The following is a 12,425-nucleotide window of genomic DNA, read 5'->3' on the forward strand; positions in this document are numbered from 1 at the left end:
AACTCCAGAGATGATCAATAAACGACCACAGAGCGGGACAAGCATGCGACGCACTGACAAAGCCACTGTGGTCAAAGATTAGTATCACTGCTGCATCACGAGCAGATTAGGAAATGTCCAAATAATGGATCTCGCGTCTTGTAGTGACAATAAGACACTTGCACCTGAAAACTTTTTCTAAATCTAAATCTAATCTAAAGTATTTCTCTGTAACATTTAATTTTTCTTAAAAAAAATAATAACAGTTTAACACTCAAAAACACAGCTAATCTACTTCTTCAAGACTGTGTGAGTGAGGTTTGGGTCTGCAGCTAATAATTATTTTCATTATTGATTAATCTGCCAGTTATTTTCTCGATTAACTGTTTAGTCTCTAAAATGTTAGAGTTTCTCAAAGCCCACGGTGATGTCTTAACAGCCCAAAAACCTAGAAAGTTTTAATTTTTAGCTGGACCACAACAACAGGGCCAGCCCTATAACTGCGTCTGTCCGTCACCGAGTCACTCACTGACTGACTGACTGACTGAGTGATGAAGTTACACGATTTGTCAGCCGAAGTTACACAGAATGCATTTTGCACCAACCGACAGCAATGGTTGAGATTAAGCTGTTTGTAATTTTCACTGTTGGACTGTTAATATGTCACATTATAAAGTTATCTTACATAAAAACAAAACATCTTAAAAATGCAGGCAATGTCCATGTCTGATGGCAACCAGATGACGTACACTCATGCACCAGCCGTGTACTGTACTAGGTTTTGACTTAGTCTTCTTAAGCTGACACAGTCAGCTTTTTTTGACAGTGGAGTTTCCTGACCAAAATACTGAGCAAACAACCCAACAACCTGTCAAATCTGGATGCTGTTTTCTGCCTAGAAAAACCTGACGTTACCCCTCAATTTGAGTGCAGACAAAACACAAATACAGAAATCTCTCATGTGAAATATTCTAAATACTCTCATTTTGTTCTTCTAATTTTGGCAGATGATAGTGTTTTCATGTAGGACTCATTCACCTGTTGTAAGAAAATGACTGAGGATGCATAAAATTGATTTAGGCACCTCGAGGAAGCATAATTACATGACTACATTACCATTGAAAGTGTCACCAGAATCATCTTCATCACCAAAATATGGTTGATTTGACAGGTGGGAATCGGTAGCAGGGAGGGCAGATGGGACTGTCCTTAGTCTGAGTGGGAGGAAGAGCGTTGACCCAGGATGGTTTGTCTTGTGTGTGGGAAGTGTATTCCACAGTGGTGAATGACAGATATGTGTGTGCGTGTGTGTTTGTGTGTGTGTGTGTGTGTGTGTGTTTGGTGGGGGGTATTGATCAGGTGTTGTGGCTCCGACCGGCTGATGGAAAGTAATTAATGACTCTATTTGCTTTGGTACCAAAGAGAACAACTGAATTTGATAAAGTGACAAGCAGCAGCTATAGTAGGTGAGGGCCTTCACTGTGGCTGTGCACAAAACATGCTGAGTACTCACAGATTAGTTGTGTTAACCTCTTAAAGGAATTGTTTGACATTTTGGGAAATATTTGCTGTCTTCCCGAGAGTAAGATGAGTCGTAAGCTTCAACCAGGAGACTGTTAGCTTCTTAGCATAGAGACTGGAAGCGGGGGGAAACAGATGACTGTAAAACCCCAACTTGATGTTTTGTACAAATTAAACAAACAAAATATGCTGTGATAGGTGGATTTTGTGACCTTTCGAGTGAGCCACGTTAGCTGTTTCCTCCTGCTTCTAGTCTTTATGCTAAGCTAACTGTTTGCTGACTATAGCTTCATTATTATATAACATTTATTATTAAAAGGACAGGAATGAGAGTGGTATCGATCTTCTTATCTATCATCGCAAATTACCCCCGATTGGGGCCAATTGATGCAAACAGGCTACGTGTCCACACAAGTTGAAAATGTTTCATCTTGAGCGTATCCCTGGCCTTTATGAATGTGCTTCATAACGTACAGACGCAAGAGGCAAAAGGACAGAGACTGGAGTAATCTGATCTCACAGAAATACATGAAATGACCACGACCTCTTAACGCCGCATTTCATGGTGGCGGCACGTAATGTGTTAAGAGGCTGTGGTCATTCCACATATTTCTGTGAGATCAGGCTGGACTGGAGGGAAATAACAGAAGGAACTGGAGTCTCTGCTGAGTTCTGAGTTCAGTCAGAGGCTGAGCTGAACACAAACACACAGAAACACACCGACAGACACAGTCGGTGTGTCTGTTGCTAGCTAGCTTACAGCTAACTTGCAGTTGGTCTTTTGGCTGTTTGGGGCGAATAAACACAAATGGTCCAGCAGTCAAATAAGCGCAAATGACATGAGGTGAAAACTCACTTTGTGTTCTGTCTGAAAGCACCATAAGAGAATAAGCTTATTCCCCAAAATCCTTTTCTGTTAAATTCTGCTGCAAGCACCACTGTGTCCATCTTTGAAAAACGTATGTTTTGAGGTCAAAAATAAGCTTTAATTCAGGAGATCCAAAAGTTTCTCAAGTTACCAAATATGTTGGCCAAATTTTGGGAAAATATGTTTAAAATGATGCACAAAACTAGAATATTTTCAATTTGATGTTATGGTGCAGCTAAAAATATGACATTTTGGGTTTGATTAGATGACTACATATCTCCACTGTCTTTGTGGCGTAATGACAACGAATGTTTGAGATAATCCAATGGATTTTGAAAGGGTGTATTTTCTCAGCATATGGTTTTCACATCACAGTGTGATGTGAAAACCATACGCTTTGCAGTGTGGAAAGTGCTCTCCCTCTAAATTTAAAGAAACTCGAGGAAAATTTTACAGGTAAAATCAAATGTTTAAGAGGTAAAATCACACAACAGATAATACTCTGTTGGGTAAATATTTCTGGATGCACATGTTTCTTTAATCAAAATAGGATAAATAGTACAACTTATTTGATACATGACTTTCTTTTGCTATCAATACAATTTGAGGTTACACACTCACACATGCTCGGACACACACACCCACTCACACTCTCTTTTATAGCTCCTTCGGCTCCCTGTGCAGGAGTCAGGTTCATCCTCTGGCCTCAGCCTGTGAAAAAAGGTCAAGCAGCAGAATAGAATGGCAATAACCCTCTCAAATGGTACTATCACACAGACATGATTGATCAATTGAATTCCATGGCAGAGAAAAATGTGGGATTAAGTAGAGTATTATACGCACAATGAGTTGAGGCATGATGTTCATTTCAAGTTCATTTCAGCTCCCTCTTGCCACCAGATCAGGCAATCAATAGGGGCCTTGCATATCATATATCACCACTCTCCCACTGAGGGGAGAACATAATCTGCCGCAAATTTAGAATGACAGATTTGTAAGGGAGCTGAAGCTTTCTGGGATCCGGGGAGGAGACCTACAGATGCAGCCACTGCAGCCAGGAGAGGTGGGGGTGTTGGAGAAGGGCCGGGGGTAGAAAGGGGTAGAAAGGGAGGTATGGTAGAATGGTCTGTAAAGGCTTTAAAGCGTCGCACACAAGTGACAACGGTGAAAGCTAAGGCATCCTTCTCCCAACAGTTGGGTAATCAGGTCAGGAGTCAGGAGAAAATTTCTGTGTTTGGAGAGCAGGATGATTGAACTAGACTGTACGATTTTATTCAGCCTCTTGTCCTGCGCTGCTGTTTCCAAATGGAACCGCACACTCGCAGAGAATGAAAGCAGTATTGAATTGTGAAAGGGAAATTGTGCTTTTAAAAAAAAAGCTGCTCATCACCAGTAAGGTTTTGGGGAGGAAAGGGGGGGGGGGGGGGGTGAAAAGGCATTATAATGGGCTAGCTGCTGCTTTCATTACTACACATGCTTGCCACAACATGTATATATTTGCAAGTGACGGTAATCCATCAATTACCAGAGGGCTTTCAGATCATGATGGTGTTAATACTGTGTGGGGAAATGTCAGTGTGATGTAGCCAGTGGCTCACCACAGCCATTAAGTTGTGCAGTAAAAACCTGCACTCCATCCCTTTCTGTCCTCCTCAAGATCCCCCACAGAGGTGGTACAGAAAAAACATGAGGAGAATATAAAGTGCATAGCTTGAAGTAAAGGCCAGCTTGCGGGGTCAGTGTCTCGATTGTTGCTCTTTCTTCTTATAGATGGTTCAGATGGTTCTGGCCCAAACAGTGATTCTCAGGGTAGTGTGGAGAGTTTACGGAAACACCTGAGGGCAGATGCCTTTACCCAGCAGCAGCTGGAAGCATTGGACCGGGTCTTTGAACGCCCCTCGTACCCTGACGTCTTCCCTACATCGGAGCATATCAAACCCGAACAGGTTAGTAGCGCCGCAACTCATCACCTCTGCTTTTTTTTTTCACATACATCCAAATTGTGCATGCAATACTGAATCTAACACACATAAAAAAAACACCTTTGTCACAAATATTCCTAAACCATATCCAGAGAAGAAAGCTAATTAAACAAACGTCTGAGATGGCCGATCACTGGATTACAAGCCAGCATGTATAATGCTGGAGGGATCACCAGGAAAACTCCCACACATTATTGATTTTGTCATGAAAAACACATTCCTTGTATCCCCTATAATTGAGAATAACAGTATGGCAACATTAAATTAATCAATACCTAGATTTTTCTTCATTTTTTGCTGTGTTATTCAACTGCTGCTTCTTGCCTTTGTTGTTTATTTTCCACTTCTGTATCATATGCTGATGTTAAATGACTGAAGCAGTCTTGAAAGCTGCCTTTATTGTAACATATATATTCATGAGATGGATGTATGAAACATTGCAAACAACCCCCATATATTCCTGCTCCGAGTCCTTATGATATTAAAACCACGCTTGCCATCCATCCTCATTTCAAAAATTAAGAGGCATTTGGGGAACAGCCACCCCCACGCCAAAACGACAGCCAGAAACCACTGCTTATTAAAAGCTCTGGGTTTATTACAATGGATAACCTTTATTTACTTTCATTATACTATTAAACAACAAGAGACTATTAATTTCTACCACAAAACTACAAGCGGACCCATAAAGCAAAAGCAGTCGCTTAATTGAGTTCATTTTAATTTCTCTCCAATCGGGGCGAATTACGCAGGTGATAAATCAGTGGGACAGGCCTCACCTCTAGAAGAGGGCCTAATTTGCAGCTAATTACAAAACTGATTTCTACTGGAAGATCAATACCAAAACGAATTGGAAATGACTTGCAATCACAAAGAGCGTCAGGGAGAGTATTAAAAGGCAGAGGGAAAAGGGTTAGGCTAAAAAAGGGGGAGAGTGGGGAAGAAAAAAAAAGAGGCCAGGAACAGTCCAGAAAAATCAGCTTTAATTTAATGCAATATTAATCAGAGCACTTTCCCTTTCATGGGTGCCTCACGTTTTTTTTTTTTTCGTTTTTTTTTTCCTCTGGAAAATGTGGCCCTATTAGCCAGTGTCTGGGTTCTGTAGCGAGGCATTAAAAACCCATTCTGGAGATGCAAAACTCAATGGATTCACCCCTCCCACACTTCTGCTAGCCATTTGGTCATCCTTTTCAGACCTATCTTTTCAGTTTTCCCCCTCCTGCCCTTTATCTGCATGATAAAACGTCTGTTTGGCGTCTGAAGCCTCTGAGAATAGAGGAAAACATCCGACATTGTGCCAGTGAACAGTTGTAGCAGACAATTAGAGTTTATCGGTGATAGTGGCAGACAAGAGTGGGGTCACAGGCGTCCCCCTGTGGGAGCGCGGCCCACTGAGCCACTCAGGCTCACACTGGGCTTTGGACAAACATTGTCAACACTCAGACTCCGGAAGTCTCATCTCATTAAAAAAACCTGCTAACATCTGCCATGAGTGTCTTTAGCGGATTTACAAAAGGAAACATGATGATGAAAGACACGCTGGGAAGAGATTATTTTTAAATTGAATAAAATTTGTTTTCTTTTGTTTTCTTTTGTTTTATTAAGGGGTCAGTTCACCCAAATTACACATAGAGTCATATTTGGTTTTATCTGCTGATGTTTCTACATGTCTGCTTCTAAGATTTCAGCTGCCACCCCAATATAATTTGTGGAGCTAAAATCTGAAAATGTTTGTTTTAAAGAATTAAACAGGAACACGTCTTTTCAGAAACAGTGTCCCAGTTAATCTTGATAATCCAGACTTCTCTGTGAACCAGGATATTATCTGTATATATATGTATAAGAGATTTTTTGATAAATAAGGCTTTTTTCCACACTTCAATACTTTTCTTGAAACATGTCCGTAACAAGGAGTATGTTAAACTCTCAACTATCAAATTAGAAGTCATTTTTATTTATTTTTTCAGTAGATTTTTACTGATTTCACTCTATTTTGCCAGTTGTATACTGTATTTCATTCAGGGTTAGAAAACATGAAAGAAGTTTTGATGATTTGATCAGTACTCTGGTAACTCAGGTATCATATTTTTTCAATGTTTCTGGAAAAATTAAAGCAGCACATTTGCACAAATTCCATTCACTTGAGTTTAGATGTAAATTTCAGAGGTGGATATCTCAAAACCTGGGCGTATAAAACCAAAATTATCTGCATGACTTCATACCACAAGAGATAAGTGAGAAAATACGTTTTTTTTCTGTGATTTGGGTGAACTAGGCCTTTAACACAAAACCTGAACGCACACAAGGAGCTAAACCTCTGACAGTTAAACTGTAACAAAAAGTGCAAGATGTACAAGTGATTCTATTCAGAGATAAGAGGCAATGAAATTTAAAGGTGGTGTAAACTCTAAATTATAAGCAAAAAAGCTAAAAAAAAAAAATATTTTTTTTTGAAAAGGTGAATGGTGTCTCTCAAACAGGGCCACATGGTGTGCCTGTAACAAAGCAGAACTGCTTTCTCCCTTGGCTGGTCAGGGGTAGGACTGCAGTCAAGCACAAAGGGCCAGCTGACGCCTTGGCTTTTCACTCATCTCAAAATCCCACTTCCTCTCAGACAATACCAAAATACATTCATGATATGCTTGAACTGCCACCCTGCAGCTCACACACACACACACACACACACACACACACACACACACACACACACACACACACACACAATGCTCTCATACAAATTTATACTCACACAGGCCTGTGTGGAGCGCTTAATGGAGGAGGAGAAGGGAGGATTTCCATCTAGGTATTGTTTGGTTGTGTAATGATTCAACTGTCCTTTTCCCAGGCTAATGAGTACTCGCTCCCTGCCCTGAATTCCAGCCTGGACGAAGTCAAGCCCAGTTTATCATCTAGCGCCAACCCAGACCTGGGCCCCAGCGTGTCGCAAAGCTACCCTGTAGGTAAGATCAAGTGCCATACAGTACGCCTTTATGCTGCCAGGCCACAGCTTCAGCTGAGGGGTTTTGTACAATGTAAAAGAAAAATAATGCAAAGCATGCTTGTGCAATTGACAAACAATGAAATGTCTGAAAAAATAAAAGCAAACCAAAAAGTTAAGTGTGAAGACTTTTTTAATACCATTTCACTCTGAGCTGAAAAGGTGGTACGATGATACGATAAAAGCTTAGCAGCTGTCCTCCGTCTGGTTTTTCGCTGAGCAAGCAGGGCGATAATCGGGAGGGGGTGACTGTTCAGTCACTGCTGGACAAGGACCTTTGGGTGTCAGTAGATCAGAACTATGACTGTGTATCAGAGCAAGGTCTCGCAAAAGAAAAAAAAAAAAAAAAAAAAAAAAAGGCCACCATGCAGGACTGACTGCTTGTTGGCTGCCTGCTGCTGCTGTGTTGGTCCTGTGATTTGTACGCCGGGAGACAGTTTGTGTGTCTCAAAGCACGAGTAATGTGCCTCGGTAAATACGCTCTGGCATTTCTGCCGCCTAACTTTAACACCATGATCATTTATTTCACCCTCCTATCTCTCTCTTTCTCCCCCCACCCCTCGTTGTCTCCTCTCCTTGTCACAGTTAATGACTGCCTGGCTAATTGAAATATTGTTTCGTTGTTGCCGTGTTATTACCAAGAAGAAGGTTAAGTTTACTGAAAGTTTACGATGACTGTCGGGGGCCTGAGATTAATATACAGATCTTTTATTAAAATTCATATAATTATGCAGCAGCCATCAAAGGCAACGAGTTCTGCGTGGGGGAGGACAGGGTGATTGAAAATTGCACCGGCCCCCCTTCTCAAATGATAGCCAAGCAGTCTTATGAGAAAAGAAAGGGCCCTTTTCTCATTAATATGTGGGAGGTAGATTTCCCCTGTAAGGCAGGCCTCCTGAGAAGAAAGGTGTGTGTTCGTCCTTTGTGCACTGATGGCCCCGTGAAAGCAGGCCTGCTTCTGCAGGCAGCTTTGTTTGCACCTGGGATATTTTCTCTGCAGTGAGGGTCTCCTTACAGGTGTAAAGACACATATAGAAGAAGAAAGATGGGATTGTATGTGTATCAGTGTGTGTGCATCTGTGTGTGTGCATATGAAAAAAAAGCACATTTTTATCAGTAAATAAGTTTATTTCATGTCCTTTCTTTTGGTAGAGCTCACTGGAGGCAGAGAAATAAAGCATACAGAGGTCAAACTAATGAACAAACATCACTCTGACTTCCACTTGGTAATTAGTATTTGGTTAGTGGCTCCTCTGCTTGGTTTTCCCTCAGTGCCTGTGTGGATAATAGGTGATATTCAGGTGTGTGGTCTCTCTAATGGCTGAGTATTACAGTTTACTTGCCAGCGATAAGCCTACCAGAGGAATTTTAAGCCATGCAAAAAGTAGTAAATTATCTGTAGTATTTAGGCTGAGATCCAATTTTAAATTAATTGTGCCTTTACGGAGGAAAGAACTGGAGATTATGTTCATCCTTAAAATGTTTTCGAACACCAATTAAAACGCCTGCAGTTATTGATCTTGTTGATTTTATGCCCTGGAATTTGCATAATCTATTAAAAATGAATGATTCATGAAGTGCTCATTGCCAGAGATTGGGATTCTCAGTGAACTGAAAGACTTGAGAGATAGAAATCTTTTGTGTCCTCTGCTTATCCTATTAAGGCTCAAAAGTACCTGCAAAGCAGGCTCAAATAAGAAAGGGATTTAAGGGCATTGTGCACATCATCGAAATTCAGAGGCAAGAAGCCACTTCCATTAAAACAGCTTTTTTTCTCTCTCCCTCTCCTCCACATTAATGCTGTATTACCTGCTAAATAGTCCCTCTTACCCCATAAAAACACCAAAGGGTTCCATGAATATGTGGATAGGACAATTGCATATTGTGAGGTAATTTCTATTGTTGATATGGGAAGTAATTTCTTTGATGAATTCCCTTCGAGAGATGGATTTCATCTCAAGTGCTTCTTATTCTTGTTCATTCGAACTGCTTAAAATTCAAATAGTGTGAGCCTTGGGTGAATTTATGAATAGCAGAAGGAGGAGCTCAGAACTTTTTGTGTATTTTGAGTAATAAATGGAGAGATGGCCTTGATACGGCCAATTGTCCACTATTTCTATAAGGAGTTTCTGTATTTCCTGAAATTAGTCAGAGCCCACCTGTTTCCTTGATGATGCTTCAGACTTAAGAGCCATCCAGAGCGCTGAGCTGATTCCCTTGAGCATTCAGTGGGAGTTTTACACATCTCCACTCATTGCATACTGAAGACTCTTTAAACATATTCCCTGCTGGGCCTGTTAATGGAGGCCTCCAAAGGCTTAAAGCCCCTGTGTTGATGACACTTCTCCTCTTCAAGCAGCTGCTTCCGTACGCTCCTTTATCCCTACCTGTTATTCTTCTGAACAAAAGGTTGAGCAGCAAATACAACTATCCGCACTTAACATTCAATTAAGGTGATGGAGTGAGTGCTCTCAGGGTGAACTACACAGAAAGTATCAAGACCTGCCGTTGTGCAGTGAGCAGCGAGCAACGATCAGACAGCGAACCTGCCGTCAGTGATGTGTGGCCTCATGACGAACTGCTCGCCTGTCTTCCCACAGGGGGAAACTCAGGCTCCGAAATTAATGCTTATTTCGTCTTCACAAAAGCAAACTAACCTTTGAGCACACATTTGATAATGAATGACTTTCAGCCAGTGTTTGGGGAATTAAAGCAATTTGGCTCTCCAAACATTCTTTACTTAGTTGTAATTAATTAGGGTGCTGAGATTTTTTGGCTTGTGATAAATTGCCCCGTTCTGCATATAGCCTAGAAAATGGAGGTCAAAGATTTTTGGTTGTTGTTGTAGCAAACATGAAGGTGTCCCTGTCATGCTAAATTTAATACTCTTGCAAGCAAAAGAGTCAGCCACAAATGACTTTGTTCCTGTGCCAAATAAAGAGAAGGTCACCCCTGGTTTTCTGTTTGTTTTAAGAAACTGACTTGATGTTAATGCAAAAGCTGTGCGTTATATTTCTTCTCACGTTGTTGCGGAATGAGATAAAAACTCATGAATCTTTGTCTTCTCACAGTGTAATTAAGAGTTGACTGAAGTTATTTTCAATGGGGAAAAAAAAGTTTGAATTGTATGATGTTTCAGTCACTCTACATGGTTCAGATCAAGAAAATTAGCAGTAGTGTGTCACTTGAATACTTTGCTGTCATTCATAAGTTTGTACTTTTTGTCAAATCCCTGCAAAAGCACAAGTCTGAAACAATCTTGTCTGTAAAAATACGATATTTAAGGTGCAGGAAATACTGTATTCCCAGCTCAGCAGCGACTGTTACAAGCCACTTCTCAAATTAAGACAGAAATCAACAGGCTTTTGTAACAGCAAACCAAAAAATCTTTGAATTGATTTTCACAGGGAAAGAAAAAGAGGGCAGAGGAAAATAAATAGCTTGATTTGCTGGCGTTCAATCTAAGGGGACTGTCAGAGGAAGCAGACAATATAAAGAAGCCCATCTTTTAATGAGAATCTGGACACACATCTCTGTTGTAAAAACAACAAAGGCTAGGAAGCAGCTAATGAGGCTATCATTGCTGTACAGAGAGTTCTCCCAACCAGCGCCTCTCTGAAAGAGGGCTTTAAAGGGGACATAAAGCAACAGTCACAGAGCTGCTGGCAGTCACTGCCAACTGCATCCTGGAATAAACGAAAACAGGATCCAACACAGGCTGTGATTATTATTATCAGAGTCAACATATTATGAAAAAAAAAGACTGAAGTTGATGGCGAATACTCAGACTGATGCTTGAATTTATTTATCAGCTGATTTCTTAGTGGGTAACAATAACCTCTGACATAACATATCCAGTCCTTTGCTTTTGTATATTTGCATATTGACATGCTTTTTATCAAAATACATACAGATTTTCACTCTTTTAATTACGCTAAAAATCACCGAAATGGGTGTTTCAATGTTGCTATTCAAGGTTAGAATGAGGATTGAAGTCTCTAGTGAGGGTTAAGTTGAGAGTACTGTATTGATGCCCTGATCCAATACACTGGACTGTATAAGGAATATTGATCAAATATCGTCTAGTAGTGACCGATCCACGTTAAATACTCTTCCTTAGTCCTTCACTGTTGTTAAAAAAAATTGCAAACATGCAATTGTTTGAAATTTTGAAAACATCATTAAAGTTTGCACATTTCTTCATGGGATTTGGTGTATGAGAGTCTCTGAATATGTATTGAAGGTGTAAAAATAGAGGAAAAAGTGTGATTCATTCATCTCCAGTCACAGTTAAAGTAATTTTCTGGGTGAAAATAACATTCCTGGCATTGCAGTTTTGTCATATTTTAAAGAATGCGAAACCAGATGTTCAGTAAAAGCAGGAATCTTTTGTGTTCATGATTTATTTCATCTCTCTGAACCGAGTTAATGAAGAGATAAGAGTATTTACTTTTATTAAACATGTGAAACTGCTGTAGCTGCTGCCATAATAATGAAGAAAAGATTGGGTCAGTGTTTGCTGAGACAGTTAGACAATAGTTACCAATGTCTTCACACACACACACAGACACACAATGGCCTCACCCCTGCTGGACCCCCCACCTACAGTACTCCCACGGCTCCCTTTGACTTATGTGCACTGGCTTGTGGCTAACTAATTCTTATTATAAATGAAAGGTCCGACATGACCTCACTCTTCTCTGTAAAGCTCTTTAACTCTGCAGCTCCTCGAGTCGCAGCACTTTAACCAAAAGACACATCTCACCAGGTCTCATACAATACAGCCACCAGCGCTGAGGCTTGCAAATAATAGAAAACAGTTGTTCAGTACAACATAAGACTGGATCATTTCTTTTCCATACAGCTCATGATCACAAATGTAATTTCTGTAATATTTTACAGCTTTACAGTTTAATTTGTGACGTTGAACAAAACTCTTCTTCTGATGGTGAAGTGGAAATAGCACATTAAAATAAAACGTTTTGGACGGTATATCCAGTGGTGAAAGAGGTTTTCAGATCAGTAAGTTAAATTAATAATACTACAATGTAAAAACACTCATTACTATTATTTCTTG

At 40.3% G+C, this 12,425-nt stretch overlaps 1 protein-coding gene across 1 annotated transcript in view; it reads left to right on the forward strand.

The window, feature by feature from the left end:
- Positions 1–12,425, forward strand: part of LOC121886895 (paired box protein Pax-2a-like) — a 32,237-nt gene that overhangs the window by 11,679 nt on the left and 8,133 nt on the right. Inside the window, exons 6-7 of the mRNA XM_042397260.1 lie at positions 4,139–4,314; positions 7,196–7,310. Of these exons, the coding sequence (XP_042253194.1) occupies positions 4,139–4,314; positions 7,196–7,310 (291 nt within the window). The remainder of the gene's footprint in view (positions 1–4,138; positions 4,315–7,195; positions 7,311–12,425) is intronic.

This window comes from Thunnus maccoyii, chromosome 20, assembly GCF_910596095.1.
Source record: "Thunnus maccoyii chromosome 20, fThuMac1.1, whole genome shotgun sequence".
In the NCBI taxonomy this organism is placed as follows: Eukaryota; Metazoa; Chordata; class Actinopteri; order Scombriformes; family Scombridae; genus Thunnus; species Thunnus maccoyii.